This window comes from Callorhinus ursinus, unplaced genomic scaffold (assembly GCF_003265705.2).
Source record: "Callorhinus ursinus isolate GAN/ISIS: 27379988/994484 unplaced genomic scaffold, GSC_fseal_2.0 scaffold22, whole genome shotgun sequence".
NCBI lineage: Eukaryota > Metazoa > Chordata > Mammalia > Carnivora > Otariidae > Callorhinus > Callorhinus ursinus.
The window spans coordinates 10,778,201-10,800,703 of NW_027397084.1; the positions used below are offsets into that span (position 1 = coordinate 10,778,201).

The 22,503-nt window shown below is 40.1% G+C and overlaps 1 protein-coding gene across 2 annotated transcripts in view; it reads left to right on the forward strand.

Moving 5' to 3' along the window:
• EFHC1 (EF-hand domain containing 1) overlaps positions 1-22,503 on the forward strand; it is a 77,069-nt gene that overhangs the window by 42,888 nt on the left and 11,678 nt on the right. For both annotated transcript variants that reach the window (XM_025890351.2, XM_025890350.2), the window contains exons 8-9: positions 2,282-2,495; positions 2,884-3,031. In XM_025890351.2, the coding sequence (XP_025746136.1) occupies positions 2,282-2,495; positions 2,884-3,031 (362 nt within the window). The remainder of the gene's footprint in view (positions 1-2,281; positions 2,496-2,883; positions 3,032-22,503) is intronic.

A 22,503-nucleotide genomic window follows, 5' to 3' on the forward strand; every position in this document is an offset into this window, starting at 1 on the left:
AGTGGTGGGAGTAGTCACCCATGATGCAGGTAACAAGGGATGTAGGTAACAAGCCTGCAGACAATTTAAAAATAAACCCAAAAGTTGATCTGCTTCTTACTCTCATTGTGTGCCTGTAATTCTAAATATCAGCAATACAATACTCATCCTCAGGCTGTGCCTCTGTACAGTGGAAATTTCAGTTACTAAATGTGGAAGAGAAGAGGGCAATAAAAAATTACCATTAAGCACATACCACAACAATAATGATTGCAGAGAGTATCCATCAGTGGATGCTAAAATTACCGGAAAACCTTTGAGGAGAAACAGGATTTTCATAGTTTCAAGGTGTGTTTCTTAAGATATTTATCAACTGCAAAGGGAAAGGTGGTAATTTTAGAAGGGAGAAACCCAGCATTTCTCTTCTTACCCACGTGACCAAGGTCAACATCACCAATAATAAAACCTATTGATATCGTGAACTCCTTGTTACACTCTGAGAAAGACAAGATATTCTGTCTCTGGTATTTTTGCCAAAGATGCAAAAATGAGATGCACAAGGGACATTGAACAAAATAATTGACCATTGCTCTTCAAAAGTGTCAAGATTATGAAAGACAAGGACAGAATGAGGAACTGTCACAGATTGAAGGAGATCAAAGAGAAAGAACAACTAAATGCAATGTGAGATCCTGTATAGGATCCTGAGTCAGAAAAAGAACATAAGTGAAAAACAGGTGAAATTTGAATAAGAACTGTGATTTATTTAATAGTATTGTGCCATTACTATTTACCGTTACTGTTGTACCATTACTCTGGGTCTGATAATTGTATGGTTATGTAAGTTGTATAAGATGCTAATGTTAGGGGAAGCTTGGTGAGGAGTATATGAAAATTCTCTATTGTTAATGCAACTTTACACTTAGTCCTAAATAAAAACATAACGAATTTTTTTTTTAACTTTTAAAACACTCCTAAAATACTCCTGCCAGGATGAACCATTGGCTCTGTCCCCTCCTACCCCCATGGTACAGACCTGCCTGTCGCCGTGCTCAGAACTTCATATTTTTTCAGTGTGACGGGAGTCCTCTGGAGGTTTGAGAGCAGAGGAGTGATGTGATTTGATTTTTATTAACTATATTGTGGATGTTTGTTTAAAAATTTTTTATTGTTAGAGTCTAATTGAAAAAGTTTGGAGACTGTTAGATTAGGGAATGGTATGAGGAAATTATTTGACAAGAGGAAACCCAGTGACTTTCTTTGATAAACAAGAAATTATTATACAAGAAATTCCATGTTGTAAATGAAAAGATATGTGCTGAAGTCGCAATTTGAGAGGATTTTAGTCAAGAATAAGCATGTCTATATTTAAGCTTGTTCAATCTGGAATTGGTTTCTTAGGGTTATGTGATCACTCTCAGTGATTTGATATAGGAACAGTCTTACTACAAGACAGTTTGCCAGAATCAACTTCAACTCTATGACATTATATTACTCATTCCTCCTTTCTTAAATCTTCTTAATAAATTATGTATATCAATGGATTTGTTTAAAGAACTAAACTTTGCATAATCATCTTAGTGTCTGTGAAACTGAACATGTCAGCCAAGAGGTCTCAAACTGTGGGCAGCCTGTGGGCAGAACATAGCCCACATGTTTTATTTGGCACACATAGTGCTTTAAAAGAGTTAAGGTCGACATTTTTTTTTTAAGATTTTATTTATTTATTTGAGAGAGATAGAATGAGAGATAGAGAGCACGAGAGGGAAGAGGGTCAGAGGGAGAAGCAGACTCCCTGCTGAGCAGGGAACCCAATGTGGGACTCGATCCTGGGACTCCAGGATCATGACCTGAGCCGAAGGCAGTCGCTTAACCAACTGAGCCACCCAGGCGCCCAGGGTCGACATTTTTAAATCAGGGGTTTTATTTTTTTTCCGAGTTTTTGTTTAACTTCCACTTAGTTAACATACAATGTAATATTAGGTTCATGTGTAGAATTGTGATTCATCACTCACATACAACACCCGGATTTCTGTCTTCCCGTGAGAAATGGGAAGATCCCACAACATTGAGCTTACATTTGCACAAGGCAGCAACCAGTCGGAGTTGAGTTGGGGCAGCCTCCTTTAGATGAGGCATGTCCTTTCCAGACCACCACAGTCCCCGTCCCCCATCCTGTTCACTTACATTATACTTTGTGTATTTGGTTTATATTTTATACCTTGTCCTGTAGAATCTTAAGTTTGGAACATTGGGGTCTATCATGTACCTTCATAATAACTTCCTTTCTTCTCCTGTCTAGGAATCTCCCATCCCGGAAGACAAAGACCGCCGATTTGTCTTCTCTTATTTTCTTGCCAGTGACATGATCAGTATCTTTGAGCCACCTGTCCGCAATTCTGGCATCATTGGGGGCAAGTACCTTGGCAGAACTAAAGTTGCTAAACCGTCCTCAACAGCGGAAAACCCCATCTACTACGGCCCGACTGACTTCTTCATTGGTGCTGTGATTGAGGGTAGGTCGAAGCACAGCTTAGTGTTTCCTACCTGCCAAGTGAATGGATTCTTCTTAGTGGGAATTTAATTCGTTTAACTTGTAAGAGGCAGTTAGGCTGCATTCCACCTGAACTAAAGCTAATATTCTTGTATATGTGATAACAGTGTCTTGATCCATGTCAATTAAACTGTAAGGTGGTCGCGTTTGTGGGCTATAGATGTAGACCCCGAGCTTCCTGAACACTGAGCGAACTACTGCATATTAGTTTAGAGAGCTATGGAATGTTCCTTCGTCTAGGTCACAGATGCCTATCTGTGACCTTGTCATTGGAGGATCAGTATTATTTTACCCCTAATGGCATGATTAAAACCATAACCAAGCTAAGTGTATTTCTACCATCTCCCCAGTGTTTGGCCACCGGTTTGTCATCCTTGACACAGACAACTATGTTTTGAAGTATATGGAGAGCAATGCTGCCCAGTATTCACGAGAAGCACTCTTGTCCATTCAGAACCGTGTTCAAAAGCAAGAAGGTCCTGCGCCAGAATTGGAAAAGTATGTTTGACCGTCTAAGGTCCAATTTGGCTTTGGCACATATAAGATATTTAGGAAATAGTTCTTGATAAAATGAATGGGTAATAGACGTTTAGATTTTCCTCACCAAATGGGAGTTATTAGACATACACAGAAGGTTCTCTGGGGGTCCATTATAATAACTAGTAACTTAGAACTTTTTTAACTTCATTTATTTAGCAAATAATTATTGAATGCCTAATATGTATTAGATACTATCACTAGGCCCTTGGGCTTTTATCAGTCAACAGAATAGACAAGAAGTTGCTGCTCTCCTGGAGTTGACCTTCTAAGCAGTAGGAGAGGGAGACAACCAATACAACACAAGTAAACTGTATAGCACATTAGGGGATGAATGCTATGGAAAATGGAGAATAAGAGTGATAAGGATTTCTGCAGGATGATGGTGGGTAACAGTTGATCTGGGGAGCCAGGTACACCTTGAGAAGGTGACAGTGAGGAAACACTTGAAAGAAAAGGAGTCAGGTGTGTGGCTATTTGGAGGAGGAGCTTTCCAGGAAGAGGGACTGGCGAGTGCCAAAGCCCAGCCTGCCCAGAGTTCTGGAAAGAAGCAGGCCAGTGAAAGCAGCAAGAGTGAGGGAGTGAGAGAAAGAGGAGGAGGTGGGGTTAGAACATAGGCCCGTAAGAAGGGGCTAGATCCTGTAGGACCCACTGGGTCTTTGGAAAGATGTTGACTTTTCTCTGAGTAAAATGGAGAGCCACTGTGGGGGTTCTTGGGAGAGGACTGGCCAGATTTGGCACGTGTTTTACAAGAACTCGCCTGGCTGCTGTGCTGAGACTAGATCAGGAGGGAGACCAGTTAGGACCATGTCATAGTAATCCGGGCAAGAGGTGAGGGTGTGTGGACCAGGTGCATCAGTGAACGTGGAGAAAAGTCTGAGTCTGGATATATTTTGAAGGTAGAGCCAATAGGACTTGAGACAGATTATACAGAGGATATAAGACAGTAGTTAAGAATGACTCTAAGGTTTTTGGCCTAAGCAACTGGAAGGAAGGAGTTGCCATCAACTGAGATGGGGAAGATGTGCATTGTGGGTAGCAGAGGAGGGATTTTTTGGTTGGGGGAAGGATTTCGGTTTAACTATTGTAGGAGTGCTGACCACACTGACTCCATCTTTGGCCCTCCATTTTGTTCATGTCCACGCAACATCCCCCCTCCGGGCTATGTGTTCCTGGTCCCGTGGAGGTTAATGTCTGCCCTGATGGGATTGCAGGAGGCTTGTTCTGATCTTCCCTAAAGTGGTGAACAGAAGACCCCACTTTAGGTAATTAGTAGAGATGGCTGGCCCACAGAAGGCCCCACTTTAGGTAACTAGTAGAGATCCTTTGGTGCACAAATGGCACCAAGGATAGCTGATAGCTGCCCTGTGACCTCACCACCATGCCCCTTGCTCCATAAAAGCTGGAGATTGAAGTCCTGAGTGGGTGGAGAAGAGGGGCCGAGAATAGCCGAGTGCTGCCTGGATCATTCCTGTCTGTATCCGTCTCCCCAATCCCCCCTGTAAGTTATCCTGAAAGAAACTACGTAAATGGGATGGAGTGGCTTGCTTTTTCAGTCTTAAAGTGCCTTTACATTATAGAGGATACTTTACTGACCCTCTTCCATCTTCTAACAGTATCCTGGGTTTAAGGTATCTACGCATATCCAGGTGGAACTGGCCATTGGATATATAAATCTGGCTTTCAGGCAAGAGGTCTAAGCTGGGGATGTAAATGTGGAAGTTGTTGGCATATAGATGATGTTTCAAGCCACAGGACTGGGTGAAATCTCTAAGGGAGCAGTGCAAGTAGAATAGCTCCCAGAACTGGGCTCTGATGTCCTCCCACAGTAAGCGTTGAGAGAGGAGACTGGGACGTCAGCTAGCGAGGCAGGAAGAGAAGCAAGTGGGTGTGGTGGCCTGGAAGTCAGATGAGGGAAGTGCAGGCCACCCTCCCTTTGCATGGAGCTCCAACTTTAAAAGCAACCATGCCAAACAGTCTTAATAATCGATGGGAAAATTTACTGTTCTGTGACCTTTAAAAATTTCTGTCAAAACATGAAAAACTCTGATGGTTATATATGTATAAGGAAGTGAAAAAATAGTAAGACCAATTTGTATTTAGTACACCAATTTTTTTAAAAACAGGCGGGACACCTGGGTGGCTCAGTCAGTTGAGCGTCCTATGCTTGGTTTCGGCTCAGGTCATGATCTCAGGGGTGTGAGATCGAGCCCCTCATCGGGCTCTGTGCTCTTGCAGAGAGTCTGCTTGAAATTCTCTCTCCCTGTCCCTCTGCCCCTTCCCCTACTCACATGCACACTTGTTCTAAGTCTTAAAAAAAAAAATTGTTGGGGGCGCCTGGGTGGCTCAGTTGGTTAAGCGACTGCCTTCGGCTCAGGTCATGATCCTGGAGTCCCAGGATCGAGTCCCACATCGGGCTCCCTGCTCAGCGGGGAGTCCGCTTCCCACTCTGACCCTCCCCCCTCTCATGCTCTCTCTCTATCTCATTCTCTCTCTCAAATAAATAAAATCTTTAAAAAAAAAAAAGTTGGCAACATCAAGAATTAAAGTGTTTTACTTCTTTGTAAAATAAACTTGCTGAGACAAGGTTGAACACTGCTTGCCTCATTCTTGTCACATAACCAGAGCAAATATCTTTTCTATGCCTTGGCAAATTGGCATATTCCTTTCTAATTTTGGATCAGCTTTCAACATTTTATTATTTTTGCTTTCGATGTTGTGAAATATCTCCTCGTGTTCCTTTAACAACCGTGAAGTACCTCTGAGAGTTCTTTTAATGTGAAGTTTCTCGATGCATCTGGGAGACGCTTGTCCTTCCCACGTACCCGCTGTCCTCATTCAGGCCCTAAGTCGTCCTTCCCCTGGCTGAGCACTGCGCTGACAGTCCCCGTTCCTAGGTGGCTACTTCTATACCTCCATTATGTTAGATTCCATTTCTACATCCAGTGTTAGCACTTTTGTGTCTTTGCTTCACTTTCACTTTTCTTCGCCAATTTCCTCTTTCAGTGATTCATTTCAAATATACATTTTGCTGTCTGTCTGCGAGCTAAAAAACAGATGCTCAGGGGCCAGTCGCTGACAGACTTTGAAACAAATGAGATGATTGTCACTGCTCACTGTGCATGAGTTGTTTATGTGGTAGTCGGTGCACTGAGCAGCCCAGCAGTGAGTTTGTGCTTCTTGTAATTCCTCACAGTTAAATGCGGTAACTGGAATTTGAACCATGTTGTTGAGGGACTGGGTTATTTAATTAAACAGTGTTAACTGAAATTCACCCTTATCAGAGCCCTGCAAAGGGACAGCTGCCTATATATCAAGGAAGACAGGATTCATTTTGTCGAATGGGGATTTAACAATGTGGGGGGATCCAAGTGGGATTTCCCCACTTCAGGGGAATGGGAAGAGCAGGAAAATCCAACGGGAGGGGATTTAAGAGAGAGTGGGAGGATGGCAACTACTTGTGGTGAGCATATCATAAGGTAGAAACTTGTGGAATTACTATGTTGTGCACAGGAAACTAACTGTGTGTCAACTATATGGAAATAAAATTAAAGAAAAAAAAAGAGAATGAATGGGAGGAGAGGAATTTGAGACTGGAAGTATGGACAACTTTTTTGAGGAAGTTTTGTGCAAAGGGGAAGAGACATGGGCAGTAGCTGACAGAGGAACAGGAGAAGTTTTTGTTTATTCTTAAGATAAAATAAACAGCATGTTTATACATAAATGGGAATGATTGTGCAGAGAGGGAAACTGACATATGTGTAAGAGGGGAGCTTTGTGGAGTGTGTGTGAGAGATGGGACATGGAACCTGGTGAAGGAATGAGCTTTAAGATAGAAGCACCAAGCATTCATCTGGTGGTCGTTCTCAAACTCTTTGGTCTCAGAGCGCCTGTCTACTCCTAAAAATTAGGGAGGACCACAAAGAGTTTTTTTGTGTGTGGTTTATATCTATCAATATTTACCATAATAAAAATTATATCTGAGAAATTAAGAATAGTCATTAATTTGTTTCAAAAAATAATAAACCCATTCCATGTTAACATAAATAATAGTGTTTTATAAAAAAATAACTATTTTCCAACAGTCAACAAAACAAAGAGGCAACCCACAGAATGGGAGAAGATATTTGCAAATGACACTACAGATAAAGGACTGGTATCCAGGATCTATAAAGAACTTCTCAAACTCAACACCCAAAAAACAAATAATCAAGTCAAAAAATGGGCAGAAGGCATGAACAGACACTTCTCCAAAGAAGACATAAAAATGGCTAATAGACACATGAAAAAATGTTCATCATCATTAGCCATCAGGGAAATTCAAATCAAAACCACCCTGAGATACCACCTTACACCAGTTAGAATGGCAAAAATTGACAAGGCAGGAAACAACAAATGTTGGAGAGGTCGTGGAGAAAGGGGAACCCTCTTACACTGTTGGTAGGAATGCAAGTTGGTACAGCCACTTTGGAAAACAGTGTGGAGGTGCCTCAAAAAATTAAAAATAGAGCTGCCCTATGACTCAGCGATTGCACTACTGGGTATTTACCCCAAAGACACAGATGTAGTGAAAAGAAGGGCCATATGCACCCCAATGTTCATAGCAGCGATGTCCGCAGGTAGAGCGGACTGTGGAAAGAGCCAAGATGCCCTTCGACAGATGAATGGATAAAGAAGATGTGGTCCATATATACAATGGAATATTACTCAGGCACCAGAAAGGATGAATACCCAACTTTTACATCAACATGGATGGGAGTGGAGGAGATTATGCAAAGTGAAATAAGTCAAGCAGAGAAAGTCAATTATCATATGGTTTCACTTATTTGTGGAACATAAGGAACAGCATGGAGGACATTAGGAGAAGGAAGGGAAAAATGAAGGAGGGGCGGAATTGGAGGGAGAGATGAACCATGAGAGACTATGGACTCTGAGAAACAAACAGGGTTTTATTTATTTTTTTAAAGATTTTATTTATTTATTTGACAGAGAGATAGCGAGAACAGGAACACAAGCAGCGGGAGTGGGAGAGGGAGAAGCAGGCTTCCCGCTGAGCAGGGAGCCCGATGTGGGACTCGATCCCAGGACCCTGGGATCATGACCCTAGCTGAAGTCAGATGCTTAACGACTGAGCCACCCAGGAGCCCACAAACAGGGTTTTAGAGAGGAGGGGGGTGGAGGGATGGTTTAGCTCAGTGATGGGTAGTAAGGAGGGCACGTACTGCATGGAGCACTGAGTGTTATATGAAAACAATGAATCGTGGATCACTACATCAAAAACTAATGATGTATTATATAGTGACTAACATAACATAATAAAATAAAATTTTAAAAAACCCCTGTATTTCCAAAAAAAAAAAAAAATAGAGGAGTGACATTGTTTTACATTTCTGCAAGTCTCCTTAATGTCTGACTTTATTAATAGACAGCTGAATTTTCATCTGCCTCTGTATTCAGATTGCTGTGGTATCATTCATCATATAACCTTTGGAAAACTCCATTGTGCATTTGTGAGAAAACAAAAGTCAAAAAGCAAATAATACTGGTTTCGTATTATTATGAGAATGGTTTTGCCCTCACAGACCCCAAAAGGATCTCAGGAGCCTCCAGAAGACCTAGAATTACTCTTTGAAACCTTGATCTATGGCAACAAGCAGGAAGGTGGAGTGTGTGGGTGCAGCACCTGGGAGGTGGGTGGGTAAGGTTGAAGGGCCCTTCTGAGCATCTCGTTTTCAGAGTCATAGTGCCATAGGAAGAATGAGGATGTGGACATGTTGGAGGTTTCAGGAGAGTGGAAGAATTGTGAATTGTACCATTCTCCTGACTATATCAATAAGATCTAAAATGAAAATGAAAATGCATAGTGTTATTTTATCAACTAAGAAATAAACTGTCAATTATAACTGACATTCACCATCAATTAAAAAATGCCTCCTACTTCCAGACATATAAAAACTATGAAACAAATGTCACAGGCCTAATGAAATATGGCAGCTGTCTAGGAAAGTGGGAGGCCCAAGTTCTAGAGAAGCACAATTTGGTGACTGGGCAGCCTTAAGGGCCAAGGGGAGATTCATGGTCGTATATCTAATTCAAGTGCTTCTCAAAAGTTTTTTCTATAATTTCCCCATGTCTATGCAAATACCAGCAACCCTGGAAAGCTTCTTGCTTTGGCATACTACCAGTAGAATCTCTTTCTTTTTCCTGATTTAGTAATGAGGAAAAGAGTGTGTGGCACTTAGATTAAGATACCAATAAAAATAAAGAGAAATTCAAGTTCTGAGTTAAGGTTCCATTGCTGTCCCCGTTTTGACCCTCATCTTCCCTCTTTTCTGATGGGTCAGATAGATAAGTGAGAGAAAAAATGATGTGAATCCAGATGCCGCACCTTCCATGTCTTCTAGCCATTCTGTTTTTGGCTCCTAACTCCTCCCATCTGATCAAGAACCTGCTCTAAGGAGCTACAGATCCTTTATTTGACTAATCATCACTAAGAATAATAAAGGGTTTCTCGAGTACTTGTCAGACCTGAAGACTTCTTATGTCAAGTGTCAATCACAGGATGATAATATTTGCAGTTACCCATTTTCTTTCTCTGAGCCAGAAAATTTAAAAGTGCACAAGTAATTGAGTATTGACTTTATCTGAAGTCCTTTTGGGTTTTGGGTCCTCGCTGTGGTATATGGAACTCAGACTTACAAAAAAAAAATGCTCATAAATCCACCCCTCTACACAAAATCTCCATGTGTTCATATATCATTGCTTAATTAGCATCCCCATTTGTGCTGTCATCTTTGAGGTGACGCTCCTCCCCTGCTCAGTGAGCTTTTTCATCCTTTTTCACTTTTAGCCACTTTTCCCATATAGACATTCCCAAGTATTCTCATTTTTTTCTTTATGCCCCAAGTTCTTCCATATTCAATTTACAAATTGAATATGGTCTCAAATATGAGATCAAATGATCCAAGGTAAGTTCCTTCAATTTTCTCACTCTTCACGTTAAAAAGTTTCTGAACTATTACCTTTTCTTTACCTTCTTGTCAACGATAAGTAGCTCCCATTTCTCCAAATTTCATTCTTCTGTTTTGAGTCTGTAACCACCTCCTTTCTGACTGCTTCAGCATCCATGCTTCATAAGTTGCTTTCTTGAAGGTCATTGATTGCTTCCAAATCTAATGGTCTCTTGTCATTTATTCATTAATTCAACAGCTACGTGAGCTTGTGCCTTGTGCCAGACCTTAATAAATGCTCAGGCAAATATATGAGAGCCTAGGGAGCTCATAGTGTAGGACAGGGGATGGCAACTATTTTTAGCGAAGAGGCAGGTAGTAAATAGTTAAGGCTTTGTGGGCCATACCATTCGTCAGAACCACTCAACTCTGCCCTTCCAGGGTGAAAGCAGTCATAGACAATGTGTAAATGAAGGTGTGACTGAATGCCAATTAAACTGTATTTAGAATGGGCAGCAGGTTGATTTTGAACTGTTGTAGTTTGCCAAGTCCCTGGTCTAGTGTTTAGCCTTTTTTGATCTACATGTAAGTCACTCTTTACCATCGCCCTCCCCTTTTTTTATTCCATTGCTTTATTTTCATTTTTAAAAAATTTTAACATATAGTGTTATATTAGTTTCAGGTGTACAATATACTCGACTATTCTATACATTACTCAGTGTCCATTACAATAAAGGTACTCTATTTTTTTAAATTTTATTTTATTATGTTATGTTAATCACCATACATTACATCATTAATATTTGATGTGGTGTTCCATGATTCATTGTTTGCGTATAACACCCAGTGCTCCATTCAGTACATGCCCTCTTTAATACCCATCACCAGGCTAACCCATCCACCCACCCTCTTCCCTCTAGAACCCTCAGTTTGTTTCTCAGGTCCATAGTGTCTCATGGTTCATCTCCCCCACCGATTTCCCCCCCCTTCATTTTTCCCTTCCTACTATCTTCTCTTTTTTTTAACATATAATGTATTATTTGTTACAGAGGTACAGGTCTATGATTCATCAGTCTTACACAATTCACAGCACTCACCATAGCACATACCCTCCCCAATGTCTATCACCCAGCCACCCCATCCCTCCCACCCCCCACCATTCCAGCAACCCTCAGTTTGTTCCTGAGATTAAGAATTCCTCATATCAGTGAGATCATATGATACATGTCTTTCTCCGATTGACTTATTTCGCTTAGCATAATGCCCTCTAGTTCTATCCATGTCATTGCAAATGGCAAGATTTCAGGGGGGGGTTTTGATGGCTGCATAATATTCCATTATATATATATATACACCACATCTTCTTTATCCATTCATCTGTTGATGGACATCTTGGCTCTTTCCATAGTTGGCTATTGTAGACATTGCTGCTATAAACATTGGGGTGCATGTACCCCTTCGGATCACTACATTTGTATCTTTGGGGTAAATACCCAGTAGTGCAATTGCTGGGTCATACCATAGCTCTATTCTCAACTTTTTGAGGAATGTCCATACTGTTTTCCAGAGTGGGTGCACCAGCTTGCATTACCACCAACAGTGTAGGAGGGTTCCCCTTTCTCCGCATCCTCGCCAACATCTGTCGTTTCCTGACTTGTTAATTTTAGCCATACTGACTGGTGTGAGGTGGTATCTCATTGAGGTTTTGATTTGGATTTCCCTGGTGCCAAGCAATATTGAGCCCTTTTTCATGTGTCTGTTGGCCATTTGGATGTCTTCTTTGGAAAAATGTCTGTTCATGTCTTCTGCCCATTTCTTGATTGGATTATTCTTTGGGTGTTGAGTTTGATAAGTTCTTTATAGATTTTGGGTACTAGCCCTTTATCTGATATGTCACTTGCAAATATCTTCTCCCATTCTGTCGGTGGTCTTTTGGTTTTGTTGACTGCTCCTTTGCTGTGCAAAAGCTTTTTATCTTGATGAAGTCCCAGTAGTTCATTTTTGCCCTTGGCGATGTTTCTAGGAAGAAGTTGCTGCAGCTTAGGTCGAAGAGGTTGCTGCCTGTGTTCTCCTCTAGGATTTTGATGGACTCCTGTCTCACATATAGGTCTTTCAACCATTTTGAGTCTATTTTTGTGTATGGTGTAAGGAAATGGTCCAGTTTCACTCTTCTGCATGTGGCTGTCCAATTTTCCCAACACCATTTGTTGAAGAGACTGTCTTTTTTCCACTGGACATTCTACAATAAAAGTACTGTTAATCCCCTTCATCTATTCTACCCATGCCCCCCACCTCTACTCTGGTAACCAGTTTGTTGTCTAAATTTAAGTCATTTGTTTCTTTTATTCTGTGTTCGTTTGTTTTGTTTCTTAAACTTCACATATGAGTGAAATCATATGATATTTGTCTTTCTGTGACACTTCTTTCACTTAACATTATACTCTAGCTCCATCCATGTTGTTGCAAATGGCAAGATTTCATTCTTTTTTTATGGCTGAGTAATCCATTGTGTATGTGTGCGTGCGTGCATGTGTGTATATGTGTGTATACCACACCTTTATCCATTCATCTATTGATGGACACTTGGGTTATTTCCATAATTTGACTTTTGTAAATAATGCTGTAATTAATAAACACAGGTGCATAAATCTTTTCAAATTAGAACTTTCATATTCTTTGGGTAAATACCCAGTACTGGAGTTACTACATCATATGGTAATTCTATTTTTACTATTTTGAGAAACCTTCATACTATATGACCTCCATGGTAGCTGAACGGGTTCGCATTCCCACCAGCAGTGCACAAGGGCTCCTTTTTTTCTTGATCCTTGTCAACACTTGTTCTTTCTTGGGGTTTTGAGTTTAGCCATTCTGACAGGTGTAAGATGATATTTCATTGTAGTTTTTTATTGTTATGTTAATCACCATATATTACATAATTTGTTTTGGTGTAGTGTTCCATGATTCATTGTTTGTTCATAACACCCAGTGCTCCATGCAGAATGTGCCCTCCTCAATACCCATCACCAGGCTAACCCATCCCCCCACCCTCCTCCCCTCCAGAATTTCATTGTAGTTTTGACTGGCATTTCTCCGGTGAGTGATGTTGAGCACCTTTTCATGTGTCTCTTGGCCATCTGGATGTCTTCTTTGGAAAATGTCTGTTCATATCTTCTGCCCATTTGTAATTGGATTATTTGCTTTTTTGGTGTTGAGTTGTATAAGTTCTTTATATATTTTAAATACTAACCCTTTATTGGATATGACATTTAAAAATATCTTCTCCCATTCAGTAGGTTGTCTTTTAGCTTTGCTAATTGTTTTCTTTGCTGTCCAGGAGCTTTTTTACTTTGCTGTAGTCCCAATAGTTTATTTTTGCTTTTTTTTTCCCCTTGTTTCAGGCTACCTGTCTAGAAAAATGTTGCTACAGCTGATACTAGAGAAATTACTGCCTATGGTCTCTTCTAGGATTTTTATGGTTTCAGGTCCCACATTTAGGTCTTTAATATATTTATTTGTTTGTTTATTATTTAGCATGTAGCTGTCCAGTTTTCCCAACACCATACGTTGAAGAGACCGTCTTCTTCACATTGCATATTCTTGTCTCCTTTGTCAAAGATTAATTGACCATATAATTGCGGGTTTATTTCTGGGCTCTCTGTTCTGTTCTATTCATCTATAGGTCTTTTTGGGCACCTGGGTGGCTCAGTTGGCTAAGCGACTGCCTTCGGCTCAGGTCATGATCCTGGAGGCCCGGGATCGAGTCCCGCATCGGGCTCCCTGCTCAGCAGGGAGTCTGCTTCTCCCTCTGGCCCTCTTCCCTCTAATGCTCTCTATCTCTCATTCTCTCTCTCAAATAAATAAAATCTTTAAAAAAAAAAATCTATAGGTCTTTTTTTGTGCCAGTACAGACTTTTGATTACTGCAGCTTTGTGGTATATCTTGAAATCTGGGATTGTGATAGCTCCAGTTTTGTTCTTTTTCAGGATTGCTTTGGCTGTCTGGGGTCTTTTGTGGTTCCATACAGATTTTAGGATTATTCTAGTTCTGCAAAAAATGCTGTTGGTATTGTGATAGTGATTACATTAAATCTGTAGATTGCTTTGGGTAGTATGGACATTTTAACAATATTTGCTCTCCCAGTCCATGAGCATGGACTATCTTTCCATTTGTTTGTGTCCTCTTCAATTTCTTTCATCACTGTTTTATAGTTTTCAGAGTATAGGTCTTTCACCTCCTTGGTTAAGTTTATTCCTAGGTATTTTATTATTTTTGGTACAATTGTAAATGGGATTATTAATTTTTCTTTCAACTAATTCATTATTAGTGTATAGAAATGCAACGGATTTCTGTCTATTGATTTTGTATCCTGTGACCTTACTGAATTCTATATCAGTTCTAGTAGTTTTTTGGTGGAGTCTTTAGGATTTTCTATAAATAGTATCATGTCATCTGCAAATGTGACAGTTTAACTTCTTTCTTAACCAATTTGGGTGCCTTTTATTCCTTTATCTTGTCTAATTGCTATGGCTAGCACTTCCAGTACTATGTTGAATAAAAGTGGTGAGAGTGGACATCCTTGTCTTGTTCTTGATCTTAGGGGAAAACTCTCAGTTTTTCACCATTGAGTATGATGTTGGCTGTGGTTTTTTGTTGTTGTTGTTGTTTTTTTAATATGGCCTTTATTATGTTGAGGTATGTTCCCTCTAAACCTACTTTGTTGAGGATTTTTATTGTGAATGGATATTGTACTTGGTCATATGTTTTTACTGCATCTATTGAAATAATCATATGGTTTTTATCTTTTCTCATATTGATGTGATGTATCACATTGATTTGTGAATAGTGAACCACCCTTGCATCCTGGGAATAAATTCCACTTGATCATGGTGAATGATTTTTTTTTTTTAATGGTTTGTTGGATTTGGTTTCCTAATATTTTGTTGAGGAATTTTGCATCTATGCTCATCAGAGATACTGGCTTGTAGTTCTCTTTCTCTTTTTTTGTAATGTTTTTTATCTGGTATTTGTATCAGGGTAATGCTGGCCTCGTGGAATGAATTTGAAAGCTTTCCTTGCTCTTTTTTTTTTTTTTTAATAGTTTGAGAAGAACAGGTATTAAGTCTTCTTTATTTTTTTAATTTTTATTTAAATTCAACTAGCAAACATATATTATTAGTTTCTGATGTAATGTTCAGTGATTCATTAGTTGCATATAACACCCAGTCTTCTTTAAATGTTTGGTAGAATTGGAGTGTCTAGGTGGCTCAGTCAGTTAAGTGTCTGACTCTTGATCTTAGCCAAAAGGCTGAGAAGCAATAAGTGTCTGACTCTTGATTTCAGCTCAGGTCATGATTTTAGGGTTGTGAGATTGGGCACCAACCAAGTCAGGCTCTGTGCTGGGCATGGAGCTTGCTTAAGATTCTCTCCCTTTCCCTTTGCTCCTCCCCCCACCCCATCTCCCTCTCAAAAAAAAAAAAAAAAGTTTGGTAGAATTCACTTATGAAGCCATCTGGTCCTGGACTTTTCTTTGTTGAGGGTTTTTTTGGTTACTGATTCAATTTTATTTCTTCCTGATTCAGTTTTGGGAGGTCACATATTTTTAGGAATTTATATCTTCTGGGTTGTCTGATTTGTTAGAATATTATAAAAAAAAATATGCCTTTACAGTCCTTTGAATTTCTGTGGTATCAGTGATCTCTCCTCTTTCATTTCTGATATTGAGTCTTTTTTTTTTTTTTTAATGAATCTGGCTAAAGGTTTATCAATTTTGTTGATCTTTTCAAAGAACCAGCTCCTGGTTTCATTGTACTGTTCTGTTTTTTTAGTTTCTATTTTGTTTGTTTCTGCTCTAATCTTATTTCCTTTTACTGGTTTGGAGTTTGTTCTTTTTATGGTTCCTTTAGATTTAAGGTTAGTTTATTTATTTGAGATTTCTCTTGCTTCTTGAGGAGGCCTGTATTGCTAAAAACTTCCTTAGAACTGCTTTTGCTACATCCCAAAGATTTTGGACCATTGTGTCTTCATTTTCATTCATCTTTATGTATTTTTTTATTTCCTCCTTGATTTCTTGTTTGACTTATTCGTTGTTTAGTTGCATGTTATTTAACCTCCATGTATTTGTGTTCTTCTCAGATTTTTTTTTCTTGTGGTTGATTTCTAGTTTCACAGTGTTGTGGTCAGAAAAGATGTGTGGTATGACTTTAGTCTTTTTGAATTTGTTGACACTTGTTTCATGGCCAAACATAGTCTATCTGGAGAACATTCCATGTGCACTTGAAAAGAATGTGTAATCTGTTTTAGGATGGAATGTTCTGAGTATATCTATTACATCCATCTGTTCCAGTGTGTCATTCAAAGCCACTATTTCTTTGTTGATTTTCTGTTTGGATGATCTGTCCATTGATGTCAGTGGGGTGTTAAAGTCCTTTACTATTATTGCATTACTATTGTTTACTTCCTTTATGTTTGTTATTAACTGCTTTATGTTATGTTGGGTGCTCCCATGTTGGGTGCATAAATATTTATAATTGTTATATCTTCTTGTTGGATTATTCCCTTTATATAGTGTCCTTCTTTGTCTCCTGTTACAGTCTTTGTTTTAAAGTCTATTTTTTCTCGGGTACCTTCTGGCTCAGCTGTTTGACTGTCCCACTCTTGGTTTTAGCTCAGGGTTGTGAAATCGAGCCCTACGTCAGCCTCCCGACTCAGCAGGGAGTCTTCCTCCTCTCTCCCTCTGCTCTTCTCCCTGCTTGCACTCTTTCTCTCTCAAATAAATCTTAAAAAACGTAATAAAAAAATAAATTCTATTTTGTCTGATACAAGTATTGCTACCCTGGCTTTCTTTTCACTGCCATTTAGATGATAAATGCTTTTCCATCCCTTCACTTTCGGTCTGTATATGTCTTTAGATCTGAAATGAGTCTCTTATAGGCAGCATAATATAGATGGGTCTTGCTTTTTTTTTTTTTTTTTTTAATGGAGCCTAATGGGCCTGAACTCTGAAATCAAGACCTGAGCTGAGATCAAGAGTAGGATGCTTAACTGATTGAGCCACCCAGACACCCCTGGGTCTTGCTTCTTTACCCATTCCATCACCCTATATCTTTTGATTGGAGCATAGTCCATTTACAGTCAAAGTGATTACTGATGGGTATGTCCTTATTGCCATTTTGTTACTTGTTTTATGATTGTTTTTATATTTCATTTCTGTTCCTTTCTTGTGCTCTTCTCTCATGGTTTACTGCTTTCTTTAGTGATATACTTGAATTCATGTTTCTTCATTTCTTGCATATCTATTACCAGTTTTTCATTTGTGGCTACCATTAGGATTGTATATAACATCTTTTGCATATAGCACTTTATATTAAGTTGATGTTCACTTAAGTTTGAACCCATTCTAAAAGCACTACATTTTTGCTCCTCTTCCTCCATGATTAGGTGTATGGTACCATATTTTACATCCTTTTTTTTTTTTCCTTACCCTGGACTGATTTTTATAGATATGCTTAATTTTACTGCTTTTGTGCTTCTTACTTTTCTTAATCCTGCTTATGGTCTTGTGTTTCCATTCAAAGAGTCTCCTTTAACATTTCTTTGCAGGGCCGATTTAGTGGTGATGAATTCCATTAACTTTTGTTTGTCTGAAAAACTCTTTATCTCTCTATCCTGAATGATAGCCTTGCTGCATAGAGTATTATTAAATGCAGGAGTTTGTTTGGCACTTTGATTATATGCCTTCTGGCCTTCAAAATTGCTGCTAAAAAATTAACTGATAGCTTTATAGGGATTTCTTTGTATGTAACTGTTTTCTTTTCCCTTGCTGCTTTTAAGACTCTTTATTACTTTTTGCCATTTTAATTACTGTGTCTTGGGGTGGACCTCCTTAGGTCGATTTTGTTGGGGGCTTTCCATGCTTTTGGATCTGGATTTCTGTTTCCTTCCCCAGATTCAGGAAGTTTCCAGCTATTATTTCTTCAAATACATTTTCTGCCACCTTTTCTCTCTCTTCTCCTTCTGGGATTCCTATAATGTGAATGTTATTACACTTGACGGTGTTCTTGTGTTCCTTAATCTATTTTCGTTTTTTATTATTATTTTTTCTCTCTCCAGCTTGATTGCTCTCCATAACTGTGTCCTCCAGGTCACTGATCTGCTGCTTGTTCTAGTCTAGTATTTATTCCTTCTAGTGTATAAAATATATAATTATATTATTAGTATATAAACGTAATATATATTTATATAATATTTATATATTTTATTTTAGTTATTGGGTTCTTCACCTGTAATTGGTTCTTTTTAATGTTTTCTATCTCTTTGTTGAAGGTCTCACTGAGGTCATCCACTCTTAAGTTCAGTGAATATCTTTATGAGCATTATTTTAAATTCTCTGTTAGGCATATCAGTTATCTCTGTTTCATTTAGCTCTCTTGCTGTGATTTTGTCCTGTTCTTTCATTTGGGACATATTCTTTGGTCTCCTTGTTTTGTCTAACTCTCTGTATCTCTTGCCTTCAATCCAGTTGTCTGCAGTGGTTCTCTTTGCCTGTTGTGGGCAGTGTTTGGTCCCTGTGGTGTTGGTGGGCCAGTCTGGGGCCACCTCGGGCTTGAGTTGAGTCATACCAGGCATTTGCCAGAGCTGTGGTAGCACCAAACTGCAGGGCATTCTTCCTGTGTTGTGCACTGAGAAACTTTCATTGGTGGGCAGGGTCTGTAGTCAGACCAGATGTCTGGCCCCGGCCTACTGCTGGGGCCATAGTCCCAATGGTGTGTGTGGTTATCTTCCCTCTCCCTGGGGCAGGAGTCACTTTGGAGTGGTGCTGGGCCCTCTCAGGGCTGCTTGCACACTGCCAGGCTGTGGCACCACTTGGGATGGGATCCGGGTCAGGTTGCACCATGCCAACAAGGTCCATGCTGGTTTTCAGTGTAAGGAGACCTGCAGCCACCCGGGGAGTGGTGGGGGAGGTAGGAAAACTCCTGCCCAGGCCAGGATGGACAGGTCATGTCTACAGGAGAACCCACAGATGGGGTGTGCTGTTAGCAAGCTAGGTGGAGAGTGTTTGTGCTGCCCAGGTTCCCACAGGTGTCCTTGTATTTTGGGGAGGGGGGAAATGATGCCTGCTCTTTTGTTCTTTAAGATTTTATTTATTTGAGAGAGAGAGTGTGCATGAGTGGGGGAGGGGCAGAGGGAGAGGGAGAAGCAGACTTCCCACTGAGCCTGGAGCCAATGTGAAGCTCCATCCCAGGACCCGGAGATCATGACCTAAGCTGAAGTCAGCCACTTAACCGACTGAACCACCCAGACCCCCTCTTGTTTTGTTCTTAAGGAAGTCTCCCAAAGATCCCTGCCCCTCCAGCACACACTGAGATTAGTAAACAAATCTCCTTCCTTTATACCCCAGGTGTCTTTCAAACTGCTGCTTCTGTGCTGTATCTCAGTGGGGTTCTTTGTTGTGCTGTCTCTTTAAGGGCAGGGACTCAGTTTCCTATTGCCCTCCTGGCTCTCCCAGAGCCAAGCTGCTGATTTTTAAAGTTCTAGGTGTTAAGCCCTACGGATTGTTAGGCCCCTCTGGTTTTCAAAACCAAATGTTATGGGGATTCATCTTCCCCCTGTGAGTCCCCTGTGCCTGAGGTGCCTGGTGTGGGGTCTGCTTCTCTCTTCTGTCCACACTGGTGGAGTCCCTGCCTCCCACAGAGAGTCCTGTGGGTCTGTTGGGCTCCTAACCACATCTCTGCCCTTTCTACTCTTTTAGTGTGGCCTCTTCTCTACATTTAGCTGTGTACATCTGTTCTGCCATTCTTTGGGTTATTTTGGGGTTATTTACATTAATGCAGGTATTATCTAGGTGTATCCATGGGTTGAGGTGAACCTAGGACCCTCCTACTCCACCATCTTCCCAGAAGTCTTTACCATCCCCCCCTTTTTTTAAGTTTTAAACCGCTAGTCTCTTGGATGGCGTGGTTCTTTTTTTTGTTTTTGTTTAAGATTTTATTTATTCATTTGAGACACAGAGATAGAGAGAGAGAGAGAGAAAGCATGAGCAGGGAGAGAGGCAGAGGGAGAGGGAGAAACAGGCTCCCTGCTGAGCCAGGAGCCCGATGTGGGGCTCGATCCCAGGACCCTGGAATCATGACCCGAGCCGAAGGCAGACGCTCAACCATCTGAGCCACCCAGGCGCCCCTACCATCCCCTTTTTGAAACCCCCTTTTGAGTTCTAGAAAGTCAGAGTCGCTGATCAGACTCCTGCTATTTCTCTGGAAGCCTATTCTTTGTATCTTTTTGCTACTTTTTGTCTACTAGGTTGGTGTTTCTCGAGATCCTTTTTTGGTCCCCTTATTTGCTTTTGTTAAACTCTCTTGACAATCTTATCTCATTGCACAGTGTCTAAATAAGTTGTTATCCATCCTGACCATTCTCCTGATTCTAGTCCTAGATTCCTGGTTGGCCTGTTCAGTGTGTCTTCATCTGGCTGAGCCACAGTACCTCACAATTTATACAACAAAAAAATGAGGCCATTGTTGTTTTCATCTTTCTAGGACAACTGCTTTTCCTTCTTTCTTCTTCTTTCTGTCTCAAATACTGGTGATAACAGTGAGTTGTGATAACATATGTAAAGTGCCAGTGTAGAGTCTGGCGCACACAGGAGGCAAGCAATAAATGTTACTTGCCCACTTTCTCTTAATCACATCAGTGTTCCATTTACCTTGGTTTGAAACCTTGGAGATACCTTTGACCTCTTTTATTTTGCACCATATTCAATATGTTAAATTATTTTTTTCTATAATAGGTTTTGCCTCTGACTTCTATTCATTCTTCCCACCATTTCCTAATTTAAAGCACTCAATCAGTTAGGAGCTGCATTTGTCTGCCCATAATAATAAAAACAAATTTACATTAGCTTAACCCAGTGGAGTTTTGTGTTCCTCCTGGAATACAACATCTGGAGGGAAGCAGTCTAGAGCTGGTGTGGTGACTTTGCAATGCCAACAGAGACTTGACATTTTTTCTCTCTCTTCTCAGATATCCTTAGCGAGTAGTTTTTGTCCTCCTGCTTTTCACTCTGTAGCCACAAAGTGAATGTTCCATCTCTAGCATTGCATCTATGTAGTCCAGGCAGGAAGAAGGGAAAGGACAAAGGGTAAAAGACTGAACAGCCAATCTCACCATGTCTTTCCTGTTTTTAAAGGGCTTATCTAGGAGCCCCACCTAGCAACTTCTGCTGACATCTCATTGTCTGGGCTGTGTCACACAGCCACTCCTAGCTGCTGCTCCAAACAAAATAAGGGCTCTGGTAGGAAAAGGAGAGGAACTACCAGTGTCTGCCCTACTTCCATCACTGCTTACCTCAGCGTCCGCGATACCTCCTGATGTATCATCCCATGTCCGCTCTTTCCCTTACTCCAGTTCACGTACAGTTATCAGAACAGTCATCCTGGAACCTGGCTCCAAATTCATCATACGACTATTTTCTCCTCAATTTTGTTGAGGTCTAATTGTATATAGTTAAAATCTACAATATGTTGGTTTGATATACATTGTGAATGACTACCACGATCAAGTTAATTAACATATCCATCACCTCACATGGCTACCATTTATGTGTGTGTGTGGGGGGGTGGGAATGCTTTAGATCTCTGCAAATATCAAGTATACAGTACAGTATAACTCCAGCCACAATGCTGTACATTAGACCTCCAGAACTTACTCATCTTGTTACTGAATGTTTGTACTCTTGACCAACATCATTCCCTTCCCCCAGCCCCTGGAGTTCCACTTTTTTTAGATTCTGCATATAAATGAGATTATGCAGTATGTCTTTCTCTGGGTTATTTCACTAAGCACAGTATCTTTCAGGTTCATCCATGTTATCACAAATGGCAGGATTTCCTTCTTTTTTCTGGCTGAGTAACATTCCATTGTGCCATGTTTTTATATATGTGTCACATTTTTAAACTCCATCCATCTGTGGACATTTAGGTTGTTTTCATTTCTTGGCTATTGTGAATAATGCTGCAGTGAATATGGGAGTGCAGATGTCTCTTTGAGATCCTGATTTCATTTCCCTCAGATATATATCCAGAAGTGGGATTGCTAGATACTATGATAGTTCTATTTTTAATTTTTTAAGGATACTCCATAACTGTTTTCCATAATGGCTATACTAAATTATATTCCTACCTACAATGGGAGTATACAAGAGTTTCCTTTTCTCCACATCCTCCCCAGGTTGTTATCTCTTGTCTTTTTGATGATAGCCATCCTAATAGGTGTGATACCTCATTTTGGTTTTGATTTGCATTTCCCTCATGATTAGTGATGTTGAGCATCTTTTCATGTACCCACTGGCATTTGTATATCCTTTTTGGAAAAATGTCTTCTCAGGTTGTTTGCCCATGTTTTAATTGGATTGTTTATTTTTTTGCTATTGAGTTGTAGGAGTTCCTTACATATTTTAGGTATTAACCCTTTATCAGATATATGGTT